Source organism: Nicotiana tomentosiformis, chromosome 3 (genome assembly GCF_000390325.3).
Source record: "Nicotiana tomentosiformis chromosome 3, ASM39032v3, whole genome shotgun sequence".
Lineage (NCBI taxonomy): Eukaryota > Viridiplantae > Streptophyta > Magnoliopsida > Solanales > Solanaceae > Nicotiana > Nicotiana tomentosiformis.
Window position 1 is genome coordinate 135,822,979 of NC_090814.1, and position 23,248 is coordinate 135,846,226.

The window sequence follows — 23,248 nt, forward strand, 5'->3', positions numbered from 1 at the left end:
GCATATCTGCATGGGAAAAAGTAAACAAGTCTGCATTAGCAATTAAGAATTGACGGAATTTACCTGGTTCTTGAAGCTTGCAATCGATGTAGGCTTTCTTGCTTTGGTTGTTATCATCAAGTTGAACGGGGTCGAGGTCTTCTATGGTTGATCCCGCGGCCTCTACTATTTCGGGATCTCTAATAACGTCCTCTCTTTGGTCATAGCTCGAACTCAACCCTGTTAATTGCTATGCTTGTTTTGTTTTTTCCCTTCATTTGTTGGCTGGTCGTACAATCCAAGGCGATGCGGTAGCATTCTCTAGATGTACGTTGTTCTCCTCGTATGCTGAATATTCCTCATGGGGTTGGAAATTTGATAACTTGGTACAAGCTGGAGGGGATGGCCTTCATGGCGTGTATCCAAGGTCGGCCTATTATGGCGTTGTACGCCGTATCCTGGTTCATGATGTGGAACGTGGTTTCTAGAGTGACGCCGTCGGTCAGGACGGGGAGTGTGATTTCTCAAGATGTTCGTTCAACTGCATTGTTAAAACCTGTTAGTGTGATACAACGCGACACTATCTTATCCTCGAGTTTCATTTGTGCAAGTACTCGAGGGTGGATAATGCATGCGCCGCTCCCATCGTCCACCATAATACGCCTTACATCTGTATTTTATATTCCTAAAGTGACAACAAGGGCATCATAGTAAGGGCAAACCAACCCGTGGGTATCTGACCTATCGAAGATGATACTTTCTTCGAGTTCGTCATACCGTTCGTGAGTGATAGACCGTTTGAGCTTGTGGGTTGTGGTGAACTTCACGTTGTTGATCGAAGCATCGTCGCTGCCTCCGATGATCATTTGAATGGTGCAAGTCGGTAAGGGTGGTTTCGGCGGTCCCTGGTTGTAATGACCCAACCAGTCATTTTAACTTTTAGAACCCCGTTACCTAAAATAAAACTCCTCGTATGTACTTTTAATGATTTATGACTTGCGGAAATGGTTGGTTCAGGACTTGGAAGTGTTCGGGTTGAAATTGGAATACTTGATTCCTTAAGTTGGCCTTAAAGTGCTAAGTTTGACTTCGGTCAACATTTTGAGAAACCGACCCCGAAATCGGGATTTGACGGTTCCAATAGCTCCGTATGGTAATTTTGGACTTATGAGGGTGTTCAAAATTTTATTTGGAAGTCCGTAGTTAAATTAGGCTTGAAATGGCTAAAACAAGAATTTAAGTTTGGAAGTTTGACCGGGGAGTTGACTTTTTGATATCGGGGTCGAAATCCAATTCTAAAAATTTTCATAGCTCCATTATGTCATTTAAGACTCGCACGCAAATTTTAGTGTCATTCCGAGTAGTCTAAGTATGGTTCCGCGCATTCGGAGAATTTGGAAAAACTTGAAGTTTAAAGTTTTATCCAATTTGGTTTTGGGGTGTGATTCTTGGATTCGTTATTGTTTTACGCATTTCGAGAGTTCGAGTAGGTCCGTATTATGATTACAGACTTGTTGATGCCTTTGGACGGGGTCCCTAGGGGCTCGGGTGTGTTTCGGACCGCCCGGAGCTAAATCTCAGAAACCAAATTTTCTAGTTCTGGTTTCCTTCTTCGCGTTCGCGAAGGGAAAACTGGAATAGGCGAGATTTTCTCTTCGCATTCGCGAAGAATGGACTGCGTTCACGAAGGGTAATGGCAGTGTGCATCGCGAACGCATGAAGGCTTTCGCGTTCGCGTAGAAGGGCGAGGCCAGGTGGAGTATTGGGTCATTAAAGCTTCGCGTTCGCGAAGGAGGCATCGCATTCGCGAAGGCCAAGTTTGGCAGTGCATCGCGTTCGCGAGATGAGCTTCGCGTTCGCGGAGAGTAAAGTTGGGCAGCACATTTTTGTGCTTCGCGAACGCGAGACAAGGGTCGCGTTCGCGAAGAAGGAGCCTACTGTTCCGGAAAGAATGTCTTAAAAACGGGATTCCACCATTTTTAACCTCATTTCTTCCATCCTTGGGTTATTTTGGAGCTTTTTGAGAGGGGATTTCAACTAGCAACTTGAAGGTAAGTTAATTCTACACACTTTGAGTTAAATACATAGATTATGGGTAGATTATAACTTGTAAATCTTGGAAATCAAGGATTAGAGGAAAAACCCATATTTGTATTAAAATGAAATTTTAACCACGAAAATGGTTATGGAATTGGGTAAAAATTATATATTTGAGTTTTTGAGATTATGGGTAACATTTTCATCCAAGAATTTCCAGAATCCGGGAACGTGGGCCCGGGGTAAATTTTGAGAATTTTACTATTTTGGTTAGGGTAATTTATTTAATAGCCTAAATTCGAATTATTGAACATATATTAATTATTTTGTATAACATTTTGATAGTTTCAGATTTTTCGGCATCAAATTGAGAAATTAACGCGACGTGATAATCAGAAAGTGGACTTTGAGACAAGGTAAGTCTCTTGTCTAATCTTGTGAGGGAAAAATTACCCCATAGGTAATTAAAGTAATAATTGCTGCTAATTGTGGAGGCTACGACGCACGAGGTGACGAGAGTCCGTACGTAACTACTATTAATGCTAAAGTCCGGGTAGTTTAGGACTCAAAATATGAATTACTTGTGCAAATTGTATTATATATATATTGTGAATTGTTAGGTAAAATATTAAAAGATGAAAATCTCATATGCTTAATTTTCTGTTTAAATTAATAAATTGTTCATCCTCCCGAATTTATCTCATAATAAATATACTCTCCTTCCGGAGGTACATAAGAAAAATGTCCTCCTTTTTTGTGGAGCGGGCCGAACGCCTCGGCAGGATAGATGCATCTATAGATCGTGTCGTACGTCCCTCAGCAGTGTACACGACACTCTGGATCGGGCTATACGATCTCGGCAGAAATCATGCCTAATAATAATAATTACACGATATTTTGATAGTTTATTGCAGCTTGTGAAACTAATTGATAAATTGATTTTTTTTGGAATTTAAAGAATTAATTATCTCTGCTTGTTAAGGAATTATTGTTATTACTGTAAATGAGGCTAATTGATAAATTGAAAATTCATTAGAATTGAAGGAATTTAATTAATATATTGAGAATTGTTGTATTTGAAGGAATTTAATTATTTATGTTGGTTAAAGAAAATTTTTGTAAATTCTATAAATCATGTTGATCTAGATATTGCTATTTTTATTTTATTTATTATTATTAACTCTTAGTGAGTGTCAAAGTCGGCCATCTCGTCTCTACCACTTCGAGATTAGGCTTGATACTTACTGGGTACACGTTGTTTACGTACTCGTGCTATACTTTTTTATGTAGGATCTGAGGCAAGTACTAGTGGTGGACCTATCATCGTACATCCATGTTATCCAGAGGCGTAGTGGTGAGCTGCCTTGCTGGGCCGTTCTAGAGCTACCAGTGCCTCTACTTGTATTTTCATTCTGTCTATTTTTATTTCAGACAGTATTTGGGGTTTTGAATAATCTACTAGATGCTCATACACTTGTGACATTAGGTCTTGGCACACACATTGGTAGAATTTAGAATTGTATTATTTTCTTGGATTTAAGTTAATCAGTATCTTTTCTAATTTCTTTAATATTGCTAGTAAAATAATAAAATTTCTTAGAAAATTATTCTGAAAATAATTGATATATGCTTAATTTATTTGTTGGCTTGCCTAGCTGTAGTGTTGGGCGCCATCACGACCTATAGGTGAAATTGGGTCGTGATACTAGTGCTGTTTGTAACACCCTAAATTTTTACTAATATTTGTATTTTCGATTGTGCATCTTTATAATGAGGAGATATTTTCAATTCATACTTCCTAAACGTGAAATTTACAATACATAAAAATTCCTTACTCTAGGTTGTATTAATAACTTAATATTGACAAAGAAGTTCCATGGTGTTGCTATGTATAATACTTAATATTATTTTGATGAATTGTTATTAAATATATTATAATAAAGTTTTTGGGCTGCCGTCCTTTTGTATTTATCTAAGGATATTTAGTAGTTGGGCAGCCATTTTTATTTCATATTTATCCAAAATTCTTAAAGATAACTTTGATTGACTTAGTCTTCCATAAACTCCTCATTTTCATTCTTTCAAGAAAAAGAAAACCCCTACTCTCTCTCTTTCTTATCACCTGAAAAATTCATGGAAACTACCATAAATTTTCACTAAACCAACCAGCAAAATTCGTTCTTGGTGAAGCTCAAGTTGCTCCTCTCTTTTGTGGTAAGTTACTAAATCAGTTTTTACACTAGACAACTATTAATGTTTTCTTCATATCTTTTTGTATAGAGTTCTGTTTTAAGTGATCTAAGACTTTCTGGAAAGCTATTTCATAGATCTATAACTCTTATGAAGGAACCAAATCTAGTTTGTCTTTTATTTACCCGAAAATAGGTGATAAAGTACAGGGCAGGTGCTGCCCAAATTTTCTATTTTACAAACCCTCTCTGTACTACTGTTAGTAAGTTTAGCATAACTTTATGTAAAAAATTGATATGGGGTTGATTCAAGATGTTCTGAAACGCACAACTGTAAAGAAGACAACACAGTCTAGTTTGTCCCTTTTCATCTTCAAATCTGAGTCACAATACGAGACAGTGATACTGTCCAGAATTTATGTTTCAAACATTTTGGGTAATTTTCACCAATATCATATTTAGTTTGATATGTTAAATCACTGAACTTATATAGATATTTTATTATATATTTAAGGTATATATATCCTTGTAAAAGGGGAAGTGTTTGAGGAAGTGGACAGATTTGGTTTGTCTAGGGCGTAGACGATTTGAACATCCTCAAGTTGTTGTTGAACTATTTTGTGGTAAAACACTAAGGTTTGTGTATAAACTTTGTACTCTTTTTACTTGTTGGAATATTTTGAAATAACCTAATATTTTATTTTTCTTGTCTTCAATTAATAGCATTGTATTCGTGTTATATCAAGTATTGCAAGATATTTGCTAAATCGCCCACTCGTACGGATTGATTGATCATTTTGCATTCTTGTTGGGACTTTGTCCTTCTTGTGGCAGTGACTTTGTCACTCATCTTGGCATGCCTCTTGATTTGGATCTTTTGCCATCTTGACTTTGAATTTGTAGTTCGTCTTAAATTATGGAACTTGTCTGTATTAAATATGAACTAGGAAGTCATTTTTAATATGATTCTTGATTCTCTTGACTGTTGGGTTTTGGCCCTACTTGATTTGGGACTTCGGTCCATCTTGATATCTGATTATGCTTAGTGTGATGGCATGATATACATATTAGGCGAAAAGTGGATATTTGACAAGCTTTCTTGGATTGATAGTATACGCTTCTCAACTCTTGAACCTTGAACATTGTTATTGATATTTGGAAACACTTTAAGGGTTGATATTTGATACTTTTGATATATTTGTTCGCTTGTTTTAAATTATGTTTCATTTGAGCTACCTATGACTGAAAATGGGAATTGGAGAAGTTAATGGCTCCAAGCCCAAAGTTTATATGCCACTAAGCTTTATGCGTAGCGATAGTTATTTTCTATCGTAGGTAATGTACATGATGAAATTTGAAGACGACCTTATGAAGTAGTCTTTTTGGGAGCACTTATGGAGATTACATTTGCATATGCACCATGGTTTTGTATGGTTTTGGGACATGTACATGATATATATGTCACACTTATGTATGTTATTTGGAGGATTTGGATATTAAGACCAAAATCTTGTAACTTGAATTTGGTAACTTATTTTATTGTTTTAAGGTGTGTTAATAACTCAAGTCTTGTAATATGTTAAATTTACACTTTGTCTTATATATATGTACAAAGAAGAAAACTAGTTTTTCTTTTTATACCCGATAGTTTAAAATTTATGTAAAGTATAATTTTATTAGGAAGTTGCTTTAATGGGTTGATTATTCAAGAAGGGTTATATCACATTATGTTGAAATTTTGACATTGTATTTTATTTTAAAAAATAAAATAAAAATTATAAAGAGTATTTTTGAAAATAAAAATATTGCACTTTGAAACTCATCGCATGAGCCTATTTTTGCTACTAAATTATTCTGAATATTTTTTTTAATTAATATCTTCTTAATGTTGTAAGTAGTAAATTAGATTTGTTTCGTAAGTAGCACCCTCCCAAAGGGGTTGCTACACTATTCACGTCCTCGGGCAAAGTTAGTCCTTCCTCAGTCGCTCAGCAATTCTTTGAGGTGTCCTTGGTGAAGCATGTTTACAACCGCCTTAGGGCGATGCAATTCTCAGTTTTGTGACCTCGCTCTTGGTGGAACTCGTAGAGGGCGTTTGACTTTCTGGTGTTTGGGTCCGATCTCATATTTTGTTGCCACTTTACTTTTGGTCCGAGTTTCTCCAATGCGTAGACTATTTCTGAGGGTGACACACAAAAATTGTGAGCGGATAATAAATGGGGCATACCTCTCTCATTCCGATGAGTCCCTGTCCTTGGTCTGGATGGGCCCTCTTCGTGGCGGGAGGGGGGGCATGATGGCGCTTCTGATGTATGGCTGATGCCTTTCTCGGTTGGGTCGCGGATCTACAAGATCCCTCATGGCATCATTTCTTCGATCCTTCCTGGATTCAGCCAGCATCGAGGTCAACCGATGCTTTGGCCCTTCAGGTCATCTTCCTCTGCACGGACCTCGGCACAGTAAGTGTTGTGTATTTTATCCTAAGTTGCTGGAGAATATTTCATAAGCCGACTTAATAATTTTCTGGTCGCCCTTGAGCCATTCCTGTTCAGCCCGTTTTGGAAAGCTTCTACAGCCATTCCTTTTGATACATTCGGTAAGGTCATCCTTAATCAGTTGAATCGAGCGAGGAAGTCCCTCAATCCTTCTCCGGGCAATTGTTTGATGGCAAATATATCATTCACTCTTGCCTCCGCCTTTTTGGCCCCAGCATGGGCAGTTACGAACTTATCGGCCATCTCTTCGAACGTTTCGATGGAACGCGCGGGCAATTGTGAATACCAAGTTAATGCTCCTCCGGTGAGGGTCTCGCCGAACTTTTTCAACAAGATGGAAGATACTTGTTCTTTGGCGAGATCATTGCCTTTTAGATAGTGAGTCACATGATCTTCGGGGTCGATCGTACCATCATATATTTTCAGATAAGGCGGCATCTTGAAGGTCTTGGGTATGGCATGCGGGATGGCTTCATCACTGTAGGGTTGCTCAACGAACCGACCAGCATCTCTTTTTGGCAAGAGTTTTGGGGCACCCGGTATTTTGTCGACTCTTTCTTGGTGCTCTCTCATTTGGTCCCGAAGCATTTTATTCTCATTTTCTGTTTCTTCCATCTTCCTCATAATGGTTGTGAGGGTGTCGTCACATATATTATTAACATTGTGAGTGATACCCTGTTACTGGAGGGGGAATGATGTTACAACCCATGTTTTCGTACGTATGAGTCGTCATAAGTCAATTGATGTAAGCTCAGAAGTGAAATCATATTTGAAAAGTTTGCAAAGTAAGTTAATCATATTACCTCGGAGGTTACAAATATTAAAGATCATTAACAACAAGTACAAAGATGGTTGGAAGTTTCACAAGCTAAAGGAATTGAAAACAAATAATGTTTCGTCGAAAGTCGACAAATTGGGAATGTTATAACATGTACTTTTGGAGTGAGACCAGGGTGTTTAAATTGATAAGTAGGTTATGTTATGAGTTATGTTAGTCGTATGATAGTCGTGTGTTATGTTTTGAAGTCAAGCGAGTGGTGGAACAAAAGTCGATGAAAGTCATCACAAGTTACGTTCATAAGTTTTACAGAAACTTTGGGTCAAATGTAACTGCAATTTTCTCCCAATATACTTAGATTTATGGGGTGTTCCACACATCAAATTAAAGATCTATGAGTCTATTTTCCAACGCATTAAACCGTTTGTCAATACGACATCGGAGTAGAGAGATATGGGCATGTTTGCGATACTGCGCAAGCTGCTAGGTGACAAGTAGGTGTGTCACCTACTTGCTTAAATGAAAGCCCAAAAATGGGCCATTTCGGGTCGTCCAAAGAGGCCTTTTAAAGGCCTATTTTCTTCATATATTAGACTTAAAATAGAGCATAATAATCAGACATAAGCTCTGCAAACAAATCCTCCCAAAAATTTCCCACAAACCCTAATTGATTTTCTCTCCCTTTCAAGTTCTAATTGGAGGTAAAACCTAGAGTTTGAAGAACCAAGATAGGAGCTGAGTTATCCAACAAATAAGGTGAGTTTACTGCTCTCTTTCATCCATTTTGTCTGCTGTAAATTCATGGTAAGTCGTTCTATACTTGTAAGAACTCACGGGACGGTGATCGGAAGCCGTGAGTTCGAGTTATTCACTTGTAGCGGACTGTTTTGTGGACTGTTTTGTTGTGCTGTTGGGCAGCATCTTTTACTACTGTTTTGTGAGAGTTTTGGAGGAGGAAGGGTGTGGAGAAACACCACATAAATGCAGGATGTTGGGCTGGTCGTTCATCGTAACAATTTCGGGTTGTTGACACTACTACGGTGGTCGTTTTGTGTATGAAGCGATTGGGGTGTGTTGGGCTGTTTTGTAGTATTGTATGGTATGCATAAGGTTGGAAACTAATGTATATATGTTCTTATTGTTGTTTTTGGTGTTGTGGTGTTATCTTGAATTTGGAAGAAGTAAGGATTATAGGGGAGATGCTGTCCGTTTTAATACAAAATAAGCTTGTCGTTCGTTGTGCGTTAGTTGTACCTTTCGTAACTTAATGATAGTATTATTATCGTTGTTGTAGATTAAGGTGAGAAGAGGTGAGTTCAAGTTGGTGATTGGAAATATTGTGATAAGGTATGTTAAGGCTAAACCTTTCTTCATTTTGGCATGATCCCGTAACTACATGAGTTTGATAACGAGGCATAAAGAGAAGTTCGTATTCCTGAATTTATTCACATTATCCTAATCTCCGAAGTTACAGTATTCTCCCTTATCGAGACTTCATATTCAGTTTAGTATTGTCTTATTTTATCTAAGAGAGCAGAGAGTATATATATATATATATATATATACATATATATACACAATGTTACAGTATGTTTACCACCATCGAGCTATAATCGATGGGCAGGCCCCTATTGGGCAACCACTGATCAGATGGTAAGTATATACCGAGCCTACTGTGGCCGAGCGCCTATGAGCGAGCCCAGAATGGCCGAGATACAGAGCCTAGTATGGCCGAGCGCCTATGAGCGAGCCTACTACGGCAGGGCAGTTACACATACCGAGCCTTATAGGGCCGGACAACTTTTTTACATACTATATGGAGAGAGTTGAGTCAGTATCAGCAGGTAAGCATATATCTCCAGACCATTTTTGACTCCCAGTTACATTTCGTTATTATATCATCAATTCAGTTTCAGCTTTCAGTTATTTTGTTGCCTTACATACTCAGTACATTATTTGTACTGACGTCCCTTTGTTGGGGACGCTGCATTTCATGCCTGCAGGTCCTGATAGACAGCTGGATAGACCTTCCCAGTAGACAGAGCCAAATATCAGCTTGGTTGGTAAGCTCCACTTCCCCGGAGTTACCAGGTCTAGACCTTGGAGTCTGTTATATATATACAGGTTTGATGGGTAGGTCGAGGCCCTGTCCCGACCATGATACAGTTCAACTATCTCTAGAGGCTTGTAGACAAGTCCTGTATAGTTTGTATAACAGTAGATGTTCACGGCGGCCTCCTCAGTCTGTACATTTATATATATATATGAGTTTTTGGGTATGTTTACCCCTTAGATGAGACAGACGATATTTTTAGATGATTCAGAATATGGTCTCATCGGCGTAGGTTGAGGGTTATTCCTCTAGAGTTCACAGTTACAGAGTGGTACGCTCGGGCCGAGTATGGTACCGGGTGCCGGCCACGTCCCTTCAGGTTTGGGGCGTGACAAACTTGGTATCAGAGCAGTTCTATCCTAGGGAGTCTACAAGCCGTGTCTAGTAGAGTCTTGTTTATGGGTGTGTTGTGCACCACACTTATAAGCAGGAGGCTACAAGGCATTTAGGAGTCTGCTACCCTTCATTCAAATCCAAATCGTGCTATAGAGCTGAGTCATAAGAGTTCGAGCCAAAGCTTATGTTTGCTAATGATATAGCGATGCTTTCAATTAGAAAAATTATAACTAGTTAAAGGGCTAATACAACAGCATATAAAAGCATTAGTAGAGAGAGAATTTTTGACTACGTGGCCCTGTTTGAGACCCTATTAGATCGTGCTTACCATATGTGCAAATTTCCCATTTACCCTAAGACGGGAATATCCAACATACCCCGTGAATAACAGGCCATGGGAGTATCAAAAGGTAAAAGTATAAGATTCAACAGGTAACAGAAGCAAGGTGAAGAAGGGTACGAGGTACCTAGTTAATGAAGATTGTCCGAATTTCCACGTCAGGCAGAGAATTAAAAGGATTCTAAGTTACCTTCAACAGAAATAGAGGTATGTACAATTAGTCACACCCATCTCAGTTATGCCCTATGGGAGCTAACATATATATTTAAAAGAAGGATGGGATATCAAGATCCAGTTTGGGTTAGAGTAACCCGAAATGGTGGATTGAGCCAGGGGAGCTAAAAGTGAAACAATGTTTTGTTGAAGTTTTCAGAATAATGCGAGTATTGGCAGGAGAATAAGAAGAGAGTAAATGAAATATTATGAGTAAGATGTGATAAATGGGTGATAACAGTAAATCAAAATATGATATGATGATAGAGTCTATAGTCAAGTGAAGGAAAAACATAAGAGGTGACAGGTCTTGAGACAATAAAAGAGTATAGGCCAAAAGTCATATCCTCATTTCGAGAAATGAGTTGGTGCGTCCAACATGATTACCAAGACAAAACAATTTAGACCCCCGGAGTAATAGAAATTAGCATGGGCTAGTGAACAAGATAAACTGAACATCAATTAGGGATCAAATGAGGTGATAATAGTTGACATCAAGAGAATTTCAAATATTACATTCCAGCAATAATACAATCGACAACAGAAGAATAACCTGTAAAGGTCCCTCAGGAAGATGCTTCCCTAAAGCAAGAACTTTGAGCAAAGTCAATCATAAGGGATTAAGTGTTCCAGTTACACTAGGTATCTGATACCGTCGTGTGTAAGATATTCAATCATCCTTGATACATTAGGAGCCAGTGCAAAAGTTAAGTTAAGTTAGAAGACATAACCCAAGAGTGGTTACCCAGAAGGTAAATATGAGCATGGACTGATGAGTAGTTAGAAGTTCATTCAGGAATTCAGTAAGAGCCTAGTCATGGATAGACAAGAGGTCTTAGATAAATCAGTAGACCATGCAAGATAAATGAAGTGAAACCCAGCATAGGAAATTTGATCTCGTAGATACAACATCGTAATCCTTGAGGAATATTCTGATAGGAGTTGGGCAGTAAAAGGTACCGTATAAGTGTTATGGAAATAAAAGAGAGAGTGCCACTGAGGAGATAATAAAAATTCGAGTGCAGAAGTAACCCTACGAGCATAAGGGCATAGAGATAAGTAACTAAGGATAATTATTGGCGAGTCAGTATATCAAATCTTTCATCGGGTATACGATGTAAAAAGCTCACAGCTCTACTAGAGTCAGAGGGTCTTCCCTAAGTGCTACAACGAAAGACTAGCTGAGGAAATAAGGAAGAAGGCTTCAACATAAGCATAATGACCTAAAGAAGAAATGATGTTGTAACAACAGTCTCACTACAATATTATATACACTCCTTAAGAAAGTGGCACCTATCGTGGCTAATGAACGGGAAGTAAAAAAAAAAAAAAAAAAAAGTAATATTTGAGATCATATGAGTTGCACAAAATTCAAACAGGTGTGGGCACTAGGATAAGCCAAGTATTCATGCAATAAGTGGCAGAACGACCAGGAGAAGTAATTGCACACTTTTAAAGAAAACTGAGAAGGCACGAAAGGAATTATTAAATCAATGACCCAAAGTTAGTTATGTTATGACCGCACTTAACATTTCAGAGTATTATCCATGTAGCATATATGTTGACATTCCTACAACTATAAGAGACGCTGATATAAATTTAAAAGAAAGAATTGAGTCCACCTCACAGACAAAGGCTTGAATTGTTAGAAGATTATATTATGGATGTTCTATGGCGTCCACAAAAGGTTAAAGTAATAATACCCCGAGCAACAGATCGGAAGATAGCTTAAGCCTACTTAAAGGCTGGGAGAGAAGAGGAAACTAACGAGTTACATCAGGTAAGTGAATTAGGAGTCTGAACATTGCAAAATCACTCTTAACATTAGAGGTACAAGAAAGATAGTACAACAGCCATATTCTATAATGGCTCTACAATAAAGCTAGAAAAAAAAAGTACCAGTCTCATAAGGAGTAAGTATGAAGCTCCCACCGGATTGTGTACGCACTAGAGGTGCAAGTTTATAGTAGAGCTTCAAGAAGTGGAAGTGAATTCTACCTATGTGGAAGGGAGGTTATTAAAGAGACAGAAGATATAATGCGAGATTAAAAGCTAAGTAAGGTAAAGGTTAAGAAGGTACGAAATGCTCAAATGTAGAAGGTTGTGAATAGTCCATACATCAGATAGCGGGCTGGAAGCGCCATGATTCAGTACCCACAAATGATAGTGGTGTTGTCAGGGACATATCTTCTAGCCTATAGTTTCCAAGTACCGAGAGGTCTAGTTAAGAGAGTAAAGAAGAGTTAGAGACAATTTGATGTCCCGCTTGAAGTTCCTGAATAACATAAGGAAATGTATGGTGCTAGAAAGTTAAAGGAAGGTTGTGAGTACTATAAATAAATATGTGTAGGTCACAAGATAAAGTATGGTAGAGAAACATGGTTTTAGGCGGACATGAGTAAGGATAAGCAGAGGTGATTGAGAAGCTGACGAGAATAGGTAAGGCCTCAGAATTAAGCCCATCAAAACAAGAGAACTGATGGTTTCCGTAAGTTATAAAAAAAAAAAATAACTCAGTATAGCCTGAACGAACTCAGAGGAGTCTAAGACTATGAGAAATTTGAAGAGATAAAATGTTGCCCTGGTAGTAGAATAATGGTGTAATTGTGATATATAAGAGGATAACGTTAAGGCTATTGATTGGTTAATGATTCAAAGAGGAGGGAAACTCATGAATTGCATGAGATTAGAATACCCCTTATAAGATGAATCACGTTGGGATGCGATGAAATACACTTATTGAAGTATAGTATCATCCCTAGATGGATCAAGAAAATAACTTCAGATGTTTCCTAATGAGACGTGATCCCTAAGGACAATGTATTATGTAAGAGGTTTCAAGTTATCAATGGTAGATTATAGATCCACATTAAGGTGAATCAACAATAGGCAGATACAAGTTCCAAAGTATGAGATGATATCAGGCCTTCATTTTTAAGATGAACAGTAATGAGGAAGAACTAAAGGACTTAGATTTATACATATAGGATAAGAAGCGAGAGGTAACATGGAGTTGGGTAGCAAACCTCGGCAATAATAAACGGAAGCAAGTGTGATAGTGTAGTATGACCTACCTAGATGTAGTAAATCAATAAGGATATATTTACAAGGCTACGAAACAAGATATCGCAACAGTCGTAAGTTTGACAAATTACCGAGCGAAGAACTTTACTACACCTATATACACTGGGAGGAACAACTTGTCATAGTTCTATATATGTTCCCAAAGTGAGGCCTAGAGATTGGCTAAAAGCTGGAGGAAAAGGAACAGAAGAGTCGCATAGGCACACATATAAGGATAAAGTCGTACAAGATGAATGACAGAAGGTCGCAATAATTACGAGGTTGGAAGGATTCAGACCAAAAGTCATGGTGTCAGAAGAGGCCTAAAGGGGGGAATGCCCTGGCCTATGGATTTATTCATAGAACAATTGCCTAGATGGAAAGGCCAGAAATAAAGTATTTATGAGAGCAATAGGTTATGAGACTGATAAGTGCACCAGTCAACATTCGAGGACGAATGTTCCAAAGGGGGGAATGATGTTACAACCCATGTTTTCGTACGTATGAGTCGTCATAAGTCAATTGATGTAAGCTCAGAAGTGAAATCATATTTGAAAAGTTTGCAAAGTAAGTTAATCATATTACCTCGGAGGTTACAAATATTAAAGATCATTAACAACAAGTACAAAGATGGTTGGAAGTTTCACAAGCTAAAGGAATTGAAAACAAATAATGTTTCGTCGAAAGTCGACAAATTGGGAATGTTATAACATGTACTTTTGGAGTGAGACCAGGGTGTTTAAATTGATAAGTAGGTTATGTTATGAGTTATGTTAGTCGTATGATAGTCGTGTGTTATGTTTTGAAGTCAAGCGAGTGGTGGAACAAAAGTCGATGAAAGTCATCACAAGTTACGTTCATAAGTTTTACAGAAACTTTGGGTCAAATGTAACTGCAATTTTCTCCCAATATACTTAGATTTATGGGGTGTTCCACACATCAAATTAAAGATCTATGAGTCTATTTTCCAACGCATTAAACCGTTTGTCAATACGACATCGGAGTAGAGAGATATGGGCATGTTTGCGATACTGCGCAAGCTGCTAGGTGACAAGTAGGTGTGTCACCTACTTGCTTAAATGAAAGCCCAAAAATGGGCCATTTCGGGTCGTCCAAAGAGGCCTTTTAAAGGCCTATTTTCTTCATATATTAGACTTAAAATAGAGCATAATAATCAGACATAAGCTCTGCAAACAAATCCTCCCAAAAATTTCCCACAAACCCTAATTGATTTTCTCTCCCTTTCAAGTTCTAATTGGAGGTAAAACCTAGAGTTTGAAGAACCAAGATAGGAGCTGAGTTATCCAACAAATAAGGTGAGTTTACTGCTCTCTTTCATCCATTTTGTCTGCTGTAAATTCATGGTAAGTCGTTCTATACTTGTAAGAACTCACGGGACGGTGATCGGAAGCCGTGAGTTCGAGTTATTCACTTGTAGCGGACTGTTTTGTGGACTGTTTTGTTGTGCTGTTGGGCAGCATCTTTTACTACTGTTTTGTGAGAGTTTTGGAGGAGGAAGGGTGTGGAGAAACACCACATAAATGCAGGATGTTGGGCTGGTCGTTCATCGTAACAATTTCGGGTTGTTGACACTACTACGGTGGTCGTTTTGTGTATGAAGCGATTGGGGTGTGTTGGGCTGTTTTGTAGTATTGTATGGTATGCATAAGGTTGGAAACTAATGTATATATGTTCTTATTGTTGTTTTTGGTGTTGTGGTGTTATCTTGAATTTGGAAGAAGTAAGGATTATAGGGGAGATGCTGTCCGTTTTAATACAAAATAAGCTTGTCGTTCGTTGTGCGTTAGTTGTACCTTTCGTAACTTAATGATAGTATTATTATCGTTGTTGTAGATTAAGGTGAGAAGAGGTGAGTTCAAGTTGGTGATTGGAAATATTGTGATAAGGTATGTTAAGGCTAAACCTTTCTTCATTTTGGCATGATCCCGTAACTACATGAGTTTGATAACGAGGCATAAAGAGAAGTTCGTATTCCTGAATTTATTCACATTATCCTAATCTCCGAAGTTACAGTATTCTCCCTTATCGAGACTTCATATTCAGTTTAGTATTGTCTTATTTTATCTAAGAGAGCAGAGAGTATATATATATATATATATATATATATATATATATACACAATGTTACAGTATGTTTACCACCATCGAGCTATAATCGATGGGCAGGCCCCTATTGGGCAACCACTGATCAGATGGTAAGTATATACCGAGCCTACTGTGGCCGAGCGCCTATGAGCGAGCCCAGAATGGCCGAGATACAGAGCCTAGTATGGCCGAGCGCCTATGAGCGAGCCTACTACGGCAGGGCAGTTACACATACCGAGCCTTATAGGGCCGGACAACTTTTTTACATACTATATGGAGAGAGTTGAGTCAGTATCAGCAGGTAAGCATATATCTCCAGACCATTTTTGACTCCCAGTTACATTTCGTTATTATATCATCAATTCAGTTTCAGCTTTCAGTTATTTTGTTGCCTTACATACTCAGTACATTATTTGTACTGACGTCCCTTTGTTGGGGACGCTGCATTTCATGCCTGCAGGTCCTGATAGACAGCTGGATAGACCTTCCCAGTAGACAGAGCCAAATATCAGCTTGGTTGGTAAGCTCCACTTCCCCGGAGTTACCAGGTCTAGACCTTGGAGTCTGTTATATATATACAGGTTTGATGGGTAGGTCGAGGCCCTGTCCCGACCATGATACAGTTCAACTATCTCTAGAGGCTTGTAGACAAGTCCTGTATAGTTTGTATAACAGTAGATGTTCACGGCGGCCTCCTCAGTCTGTACATTTATATATATATATATATATATATATATATATATATGAGTTTTTGGGTATGTTTACCCCTTAGATGAGACAGACGATATTTTTAGATGATTCAGAATATGGTCTCATCGGCGTAGGTTGAGGGTTATTCCTCTAGAGTTCACAGTTACAGAGTGGTACGCTCGGGCCGAGTATGGTACCGGGTGCCGGCCACGTCCCTTCAGGTTTGGGGCGTGACAAGGACTGTGCTGCTCGACCGTTGTCGGTGTAATGCTAGTCCTTGCGTTTTCTCTAGTTACCTCCTGGGCGGGCTTGTCGAAGATGCTGGTTAGCGTGTTTGTTAGCCAAGCCTCGAGTAGTTTTTTCACTGCTGGTAGCACCTCTTCCGTCGTGGACGTGGAAGCTCCTTTACTGCGGGATGTTGTGATACCGCCGTGAGGGAGGGGCGACCCAACTCGCCTAGGGGAGGCGTTGAGCGTTATATCCTTACCTTCTGTTTCAGAAACCTTATTGATGGTGTTCAAGAGGTTGGTGGTGAGATCGGCCACTGCCTTCATCCTTTCTTCTCCATTACCTGCCATGTCAGATCCGTGTATACAAGGAAAAATGAGTTTTTCTCTTCTTTTTTTTTTTTATTTTTTTTGTAAATTGTGCTAGTTATAGATTTAGGAGAAACTAAAAATTTAACTAGAAAATCCCCACAGACGGCGCCAAATTGTTTGACCAAAAAGTGTAAATCTTTGATTAAACTAATTAATTTTATGTAATGAGGGATTAAGCCTAGTTGATATTAATATCCCTGGATTTATAGCTAACTAACACAAATAACTGAGGGTAGCGTTGGCGGGGGGTTAAATGCAGTGTGCATTTAATATTTTAAGGGGAGTAATGATAGAAGAATATCAAGCAATAAATAACAATAAAAGACATTAACGTAAATAAGGAGAATGATTCACCAAATATCGAAATAGGTGGATGAATCTTCTTTCTGACAGTGACGAGTGATAGACAAATCCTAGAATATTGGAACTATTCTCAGATCTAATGGAAAAGTCTAAAATAATGGATGGTAGAATTTTATTAGAAAGGTAGTGTTTGTATCTTTTCTAGAGAGAGTCTTTTTCTCAAAAGATGCTCTTATCAGAAAGAAAAATATTACATACCTCTTCCCCTTATCTCTTTTTCTATTTATATGAGACATATCCCTAATCAACCCTAAAAGTACCAGTACATAGAATATTCAGTGCAATATTCCCTTAAATATCCTATTACCAAAACTAGTCGTTAGTACCGTCCTTGATACTTGACCTCGACCGTTATTGACCGCCCGACTACGAGCCTTACTGTCCATTGGTCGACCTCGGCCACATTACTTTCCACAATGCCACTCCATGCTAAATCCTGTTGAGACAGATTTTGACCTATACAGTTTTCAATAGACACTCGGCTGAGGAAAGTATTAGCATCATATTAATGAAAATATAGACAAGAAGGGACAGTACCAAAAAGTCAAATAAAAACAGAATAAAAATAATAAGATAGTAAGGTGATCAACAATGAAAGAAAACAACGGTTAGTCATAAAAACCTATTAACAATAGAAAGCGATACCTTATTAGATTTTATATTTTTAGTTAAAAAATTCATTAAATATGTCCAAAAATTTAATCGCTAGCTCAATTACTAAAACGAACTATGAATTCGATTATAGGTCAGAATTTATAAATTCTAATTCTAATAAATGATAAATCTACAACAAAATCGCCAAGTTAGCTCCGTATTTGTCAGCCGTAAATTTTTCAATGATTTACATGAGTACTGTTGGGTCAACTATACTTATTTTTGCTTCGCCGGAAATCTTGTGCGCATAAAGTTTGACACAATAAATATAATTTTAAAAGAAGAATAATTAAACTTTTTCCTTATAGAATACCATCTAATTATCCAGAGAATTATGTCCACGGGCTAAGATAGTAGTAGTTAGTACTATGATCAGATTGTTAAACATTAATGTCACGGCAGCTGATGTTATTAATTACTCCTACTAACTTGTGTTTCTTTTTGCTGACTTTAAAATCATTTATTGGGATTTTCACATGCAAAGAAAGGGATTATTGTTTCTAAAGTTGACTATCTAACCTCTCTTTTCTTAAGACAAAAAATTTAGTTCCTTTCTATAAATATGTTAACCACAATTGATATTGGGAGGATTGATTAGAAGTTGAAAAGTAAGGAGGCATAGACCTAGTAGTGGATTTGGAAAAATGATAATGTATAGTCGCTGTAAAAATAATAGTCGATAAAATGTATAAAATTTATATATATTTTTTTGTATATATATACATTCTGTATGTTATATATAAATTTTATATATTTTTTCGATTACCAGATGTAAATAGTTTCTAGCGTGAACTAAACGTGATAATACCCCAATGAGATTTTGATTTAGTTGGGCCCTCAAATAAAAATGACAAATTGAGAATGGATTAAAATGTTTTGCATTCGGACCCACGTCTTTAGCCTACCTCTTTCTTTCACGTCAAAATGTCCTCCCCTTAAATGCAAACTGAATTTTGTATTGTTTGGTTACTATTTTGTTTCATTGAATTTTGGCTTAAGATTAATTAATTTAAATGGAGAAACGTAGTCTGTGAGAATTTAATTTATATTCCTGACTCCAACATATTTGAAAATTAAGATGTAATTATTATTATTGGATTAAACGTGAGATAACTTCTACAAAGACCCAAATAAGCTTGATTTTATTTTTATATTATTTAATAAGAATAAAATTGTAAATTAATTATTATATCTCATTTTTAATGGGACAAATCCCGGATAAAAATCACATGAACGACATTCTTATTTGTTTCCTTTCACATTTGTTGTTCTTTCATGTATAACAAGTAAAAATAATTTATTGACAACAAAACCTTTAAAAAGGAGAAAAAAAAAAAAGAGAACCCCAATTCAAGAAATTCAAAGAACAGTTAGTCCAAGTTGCAGGAAGCTACTTTTTTCGTAAAGAAAATCAAAGTAAATCTTTAAAGCTTTTTATCCACTCAAGAAATTCTATAACAAAGCTGAACCCCCCAAAAATGAAAATAAAAGCCCCTATATTAATAAAAGAAAAAACAAATTCCCTTTCGTATAGTAGTTTTAGTATTACTCTTATTTTATTTTATTTTATTTTTGAATTTTTATTACTATCTGATGTTGCTTTTGCTCCGGTTTATTATTAATTTATTATTGTTATTACTTTTTTTCTATGTATTTTATTTTCTTTACTGTTGTAATTATGCTTGCATGAGCCAAGAGTCAGTCAAAAATAACCTCTCTATATACACAAAGTAGAGATATAGTACATATTATTCCTCGACTCTACTCGTACGATTATATAAGATACTCATGTTGTTATTATTTGTGTATTAATAAAAGGAAAAATAAATTCTGAAAATTAAAAAAAGAAAAGAAAAAGTGTTGGACTCCTCACTCATTAGTAGCATCAGAAAACAGTCCACTTTCTTTATGTACTTATTACACCCATCAACTCTCGTTGCTGTTGACCATTATCAGAATAACAGCTAGGGTTTGTTTCTTCTTTATTTTATTTTCAATATTCCCATTTTACACCCTGGATTTCTAATATTTCTACCTTTCCCCACCTTAAAAATAAAATAAAATAAAATAAAACAGTGTCACACTGTCACTTCATCCCCTTTCTAATATATCAGCCAACAACAAAAAAATAACGCTTAGACTACTGCACACCATCTCTGTTGAACAAACTTTTGTCTCATTTCTCCTCCTTTTTCAAAACCCTTCATTTTCTGGTATGAAAAATGTATAATTTTTCATACACAATGTTGGTTTTTTCTCGTGTGTTTAAGCACCCGAGGTTGTCAACAATGCTGCTATTTTTTGTTCTGTCTCATACTCTTTGCTCCATTACTGCTTCTTCAGATCTGAACTCCGACCGTAACGCCTTACTCGCCTTACGCGCCGCCGTGGGTGGCCGTACTTTATTGTGGAACACTTCTAACCCTACTCCCTGCAACTGGGCAGGTGTTCAATGTGAGAACGACAGGGTCACCGTTCTCCGGTTACCGGCGTCGTCACTTTTCGGTAAGCTTCCGGCGAACACCATTTCTAACCTCACGCGCCTCCGTACAATCAGTCTGCGTTTTAACAAACTCTCGGGCCCACTCCCGTCTGATATTTCTCAACTTGTTGAGCTCCGTAATCTTTACCTTCAGGATAACTCTTTTACTGGTTCTGTTCCTGATTCCCTTTTTAATCTTCACTTACTGGTTAGGTTAAATCTTGCAAAAAACAAATTTTCTGGTGAAATACCATCTCAATTTAACAATTTGACCCGTTTGAGGACACTTTTGCTTGAAAATAACCAGTTTTCTGGGTCTGTTCCTGAGTTAAACCTTCCAAAACTTGAGCAGTTTAATGTATCTGCTAATAGCTTAAATGGGTCAATTCCAAAAAGTCTTGAAAAAATGCCTGTTGATGCTTTTGCTGGAAATTCACTATGTGGGAAGCCACTGGATATTTGCCCTGGAGATGGTGGGACCCAACCAGCTATAGCTACTGGTGGGATTGAAATTGGGAATGGGAATGAGAATAAGAAGAAGAAGTTGTCTGGTGGTGCAATTGCTGGGATTGTTGTTGGATCTGTAGTGGGGTTCCTATTGTTGTTGTTGATTTTGTTTGTGATGTGTAGAAAGAGGTCTGGTAACAATGCTAGGTCTGTTGATGTGGGTGCATATAAGCCTCAAGACACTGAAGTTTCTGTGGAGAAGTCTAATGTGGATGCTGAAAATGGTGGTGTAAATAACAATGGGTATTCAGTAGCAGCAGCAGCTGCTGCTGCAATGACGGCTACCGGAAAAGGAGGAGAGAGTGGTGGTGGAAATGTGGTTAAAAAGCTAATCTTTTTCGGAAACAGTGCGACAGTGTTTGATTTGGAGGATTTGTTGAGAGCTTCTGCTGAGGTTTTAGGAAAGGGGACGTTTGGAACAGCTTATAAGGCGGTTTTGGAGATGGGAACAGTTGTAGCTGTTAAGAGATTGAAGGATGTGACTATATCTGAGATGGAGTTTAGGGAGAAAATCGATACTGTTGGAGCAATGAATCATGAGAATTTGGTGCCCCTTAGAGCTTATTATTACAGCAGGGAGGAGAAACTTCTTGTCTATGATTATATGCCAATGGGAAGCTTGTCTGCACTTCTTCATGGTGAGTCAAAAGTTGCACTATTTCCTTGTGAAAAAATTGAGAACATTTTGTTGTTGTAAGCACATATATTGCAGTTCTTCCAATTTTTTTATCTTTTTATGGAACTATGCCATTACCTGAGTGCATTCTCTATTGATTTTCTTGCTTTAGTACTTGTCATAAGAAAACTTTTCTTGCTTTAGTCAGTAGATTGATTAGTTTGATTTGTTGCTTACTCTGCTACATGCAATGCCTCTTTTGAGGGAGAACACCTAACTGAGTTAAGAAAAATTTCTTTCTTTAGCATGTCTAGTGTGTGTTTATAGCATGCTTTATGCAACTCTATCAGCCTGATACCTTTTATTATATATTTCATTCTATCCCAAGGGCTATTTCAATGTTTTCTACTTGAATATATGTGGGAAAAAGTGTATTCCTTTTTTAGCAGGAAAATGTTGCGTATGCAGAACTCTATTTTTTTTTTCTTTCGTTCTTGGTTGTCATATCAGGAACCTTTATCCAACAATATCCTTTATCTTGCACTAATCGAGTCTATCATTTCTCTTTGCCGCACCTTCTAGAGAGTTTTTGCTATGGACTAAATGTTGCTAAATCCAAGGAATCTATTCAACTTGATTATCTGCTCTTAATTCTCAGTAGATTTTCTAGAAGTGCATCTGTAGCTATGATAGCCTATGAAGCTCGGAAAACTTGTTAAAGTGAGCAAATTGCTCGCAAGATGTTTGGTACAATTTTGTTCGTTCTTTTTCACTGCCAAATTCTATTATATGCCAGGAAACAAGGGAGCTGGCAGGACACCGTTGAATTGGGAAGTTAGGTCAGGCATTGCCCTTGGTACTGCTCGGGGCATCGAATACCTGCACTCTCAAGGTTCAAGTGTCTCCCATGGGAATATTAAATCGTCCAATGTTCTTCTCACCAAATCATATGATGCACGAGTCTCAGATTTTGGACTAGCGCAGCTGGTTGGACCTCCAACTACCCCCACTCGAGTTGCTGGATATCGTGCTCCAGAGGTAACTGACCCGCGCAGAGTTTCCCACAAGGCAGATGTATACAGCTTTGGGGTATTGCTCTTGGAGCTTCTTACAGGGAAGGCTCCGACTCATGCCATACTTAATGAGGAAGGTGTTGACTTACCAAGATGGGTGCAGTCCATCGTCCGAGAACAATGGACTTCAGAAGTTTTTGATCTCGAACTCCTTAGGTACCAGAGTGTTGAGGAAGAGATGGTGCAACTCTTGCAACTTGCAATAGATTGTGCGGCTCAATATCCCGACAACAGACCATCAATGTCCGAGGTATGTGAGCGGATTCAAGAGCTCCGTCGCTCAAGCTTGAGGGTTACTCAAGAACAGTCTGATCTTGTCAATGAATCTGATTGAAGTGGTCCTTAGTCCTTTATTACATGTGCAGTACGTGAACTAAAGAAGCACCATCACCAATTTACAGAATTCCATTTGAGCATATTAAACTTTTCTTGTTGTCTGTTGGTTAGGGCCTGTCTTCTTTCATTTAAAGTTAACAATTTTATGCCCCTTTTTCCCAGATCTCCATTGTAGTAGAGCCCTTCTCATTTTCCTTTGTTTGGGTCTATTCTCTGTACCATTTATTCTTGTTGGGTGGATAATGGTTGGTGTAATTATTACTTTCAGCCTTTACTTTTA

General features: G+C 37.7%; 1 protein-coding gene across 1 annotated transcript; it reads left to right on the top strand.

Annotated features, from left to right (window-relative positions):
- Positions 1 to 19,904: 19,904 nt before the first annotated feature.
- LOC104109765 (probable inactive receptor kinase At1g48480) lies at positions 19,905 to 23,248 on the top strand. The gene is made up of 2 exons (XM_009619124.4): positions 19,905 to 21,581; positions 22,356 to 23,248. The coding sequence occupies exons 1-2, from the start codon at positions 20,177 to 20,179 to the stop codon at positions 22,964 to 22,966; spliced, it is 2,016 nt and encodes a 671-aa protein (XP_009617419.1). The 5' UTR covers positions 19,905 to 20,176; the 3' UTR covers positions 22,967 to 23,248.

Excerpts from the sequence above, each read along its gene's own strand:
- LOC104109765 (XM_009619124.4), top strand. The coding sequence starts at position 20,177 with ATGTATAATTTTTCATACACAATGTTGGTTTTTTCTCGTGTGTTTAAG. Across the intron at positions 21,582-22,355 it reads CTTGTCTGCACTTCTTCATG|GAAACAAGGGAGCTGGCAGG; the intron begins GTGAGTCAAAAG and ends ATTATATGCCAG.